The 2,754-nt window shown below is 63.9% G+C and overlaps 1 protein-coding gene across 1 annotated transcript; it reads right to left on the bottom strand.

Annotated features, from left to right (window-relative positions):
- Positions 1-678: 678 nt before the first annotated feature.
- OLIG3 (oligodendrocyte transcription factor 3) lies at positions 679-1,536 on the bottom strand. The gene has a single exon (XM_072999915.2). It carries the CDS (start codon positions 1,534-1,536, stop codon positions 679-681), a length of 858 nt encoding a protein of 285 aa, XP_072856016.2.
- Positions 1,537-2,754: the final 1,218 nt, after the last annotated feature.

Here is a 2,754-nt window from a genome sequence, read left to right as displayed (position 1 = left end):
GAACATACAGCCTTAACCTTGACTGGATCGTGTTCGCTGCTTTCCACTGCGGCTCGTTCCAAACAAACCCTTGTTCATTTTTGCCATACGTACAAATTGGTCTGAGCCCAAATTAAACCCAACCAGCTTCGGCAGCTGTGACAACGAAGAGAAAGAGGGGGGAAAAACCAAACAACTTTTCTCCCCACCCAATCGGTTTTAAGCGACATATTTACATTCAGTTTACGGCATACCACCCTCTCCCCCCCCCTTGTCCCGTTGAACTGATAGGGAAGTTTAGAATCACAGGGGCGCCATCCAAGTAGTAGACACGTTACCTTTGCAAGGTCCTTGAGACGGTTTGCTACACTAGATCCCCTCGTTACAACAAATGGAATATGGGGACAACATCAGATGGGGTGGGACGGGGGGGGGAAGAGGGAGAGAGGAGAGGAAATCGAGCGAGAAGGGAAACCCTGGCGCGGAGCGAGGAGAGAAAGGCATGCATGCGACCCCCCAGGACTTCAGCGGGCTCCGCTTTTCCGGGCCTTCCTGCCGCCGCCGCCGCCGCCGCCCGGCCCCCAAGCGGCCTCCCGGCGGGGAGCCAGGCGCTCCGGGAGCCCCCGCTCCCCGTGGCCCGCGCCCGCCTCGGCCCCCGGTCGGCTCCTCCCGGTTTCTCCCCGGCGGGGGGCAGAGGTCTCACTTGAGCAGGTCCTTGCCTCCTCCTTCGGCGGAGAGGCGGGCCAGGCCGGCGGTGGAGGTGAGGGCGGCCAGGTGGGGCGGCGGCGGCATCTGGCAGATGCTGCAGGGGCAGGGCAGGCCGGCCCAGTGCTGGAAGCCGCCGCCCAGCTGCAGGGCCGGCGGCGTGGCGGGCGCCTTGAGCAAGGAGTGCGGCGGCCGGATGGTGCCCAGGGCCGGCAGGGAAGCCGAGAGGGGCGAGGAGGAGGTGTTGGCGGACGACAAGGCGCCGCCCAGCATCGGGTGGACCGGGTGGACGGCTCCGGCGGCGGCGTGGGCCGGGTGCCCGGAGGCGGCGGCGGCAGCGGCGGCGGCGTGGGCCACAGTCCCGCAGTGGAAGGCGGAGTGGTGCCCGCCGTAGATCTCGCCCACCAGCCTCTTCATCTCCTCCAGTGAGCTGGTGAGCATCAGGATGTAGTTGCGGGCCAGGAGGAGGGTGGCGATCTTGGAGAGCTTCCGGACCGAGGGCCCGTGGGCGTAGGGCATCACCTCGCGGAGCCCGTCCATGGCCAGGTTGAGGTCGTGCATCCGCTTCCGCTCTCGCCCGTTGATCTTCAGCCGGAGCTGCTGCAGGTCCTGCTCCGAAAGCTGCTTCTTGATCTTGTACTTGCTGCTCTCGCCCGAGGAGGAGGAGGAGCCCTTGGAGCCGCTCCGGCCCAGGCCGTCGCCGCCGGGTCCCTTTTGGCCCACCTCGCTTTGGGTGGACGAGACCGAGTGGTGGTGGTGGTGGTGGTGGTGGTGGTGGTGGTCCCTCAGGTACAGCTCATCCATGTCTGGCGAGGAAGCTCTGCTGGAGACCGAGCTGGAGTCAGAATTCATGGTACAGACCGGGGGGGGGGGGGAAGAGGGGGGCAGGGGAGGGGAGGGCAGGAGAGGGCTTCCTCGCTGGGGATAAGGACAGGGGAGAAGGAGAGGAGGAGGAGGAGGAGGAGGAGGAAGGCAGGTGAACCACCGCCAAGGAGGCGCAGGCACCTTCCCGCGCTTCTGGAGAAGAGAAGACGGCCCGGAGCTGGCGCGGGCAATCCCTGCCTCCTGCCTGCCTGCCTTCCTCCAGCTCTCGGTGTCCAGGAGCGCTGCCTGAGCGGTGCGCGCGTCTCTTGCGCGTCTCGGCTTTATCTGAGCTGGCTTGGGGGGGAAGAGGGGCTTTTATAGAGCCAGAGGCGAGCGCAGGGACAAAAGGGAGCCCTTCAATCTCCGAAAGAAAAAGAGAGAGAGAGAGAGAACGGGGGGGGGGGGGAGAGAGGTTTGCGAGGATGACGTGCGGGTCTTCAGGGCGGCGCGCTTTGACTGTCCCACTTAGCAGGGACCCCCTTTCACTGGCATTGTGGCGCCGCCCTGGGACACCTCCGCCGCGGCCGACCCTCAAGAGTCAAGGAGACCCCCAGCCTGCCCTTTTCTCTTCCTCCTCCTCCTCCTCCTCCTCCTCCCCCTCCTCTCCGCACAGCTAATGATTGATAGCGCGCAGAGCCCCCGCTCGCCTTCGCCTCTCCGCGTCGCCGGGATGGAAGAGGTGCTGTTTCCAGGATCTCGGCCGGGCGAAGGGAAGAGGAGGGATGGGGAACGGGGTGGGGACGGGGATGGCAGGAGGCATTTTGTCTCTCTTCCCTGCCATCCACAGCCCACAGCCCCACACACATGCTCCCCATTTGCTTGACGAAGACCCGCCTGGGTTTAAGGAAAGGAAGGCCCGGCCTCCCCGAGAGATTCGGCGCGAGTCCCAAATCCGCTGAACTCTCTCTCTCTCTCTCTCTCTCTCTCTCTCTCTCTCTCTCTCTCTCTCTCTCTCTCTCTCTCTCTCTCTCTCTCTCTCTCTCTCTCTCTCTCTCTCTCTCTCTCTCTCTCTCTCTCTCTCTCTCCCTCTCTCGGGACACCGGCTTGGCTCTCGAAACTTGGACTTCGATGCGGGTTTGGGTCATCGGCGGAAGCTGGAATTGATGGGGTGGGGGTGTTAATGGAAGACGGAGCTCTTCCGCACTTTTACGAGAGCGAAGTCCCACTACAGTCGATGGAGCCACTCTCAGAGCCAAAGAGCCTGCT

Source organism: Pogona vitticeps, chromosome 1 (assembly GCF_051106095.1).
Source record: "Pogona vitticeps strain Pit_001003342236 chromosome 1, PviZW2.1, whole genome shotgun sequence".
Classification (NCBI taxonomy): Eukaryota; Metazoa; Chordata; class Lepidosauria; order Squamata; family Agamidae; genus Pogona; species Pogona vitticeps.
This window is presented reverse-complemented; position numbering and strand designations above follow the sequence as displayed.

Bases quoted from the DNA above. Each gene is read 5' to 3' on its own strand.
- OLIG3 (XM_072999915.2), bottom strand. From the start codon at position 1,536: ATGAATTCTGACTCCAGCTCGGTCTCCAGCAGAGCTTCCTCGCCAGAC.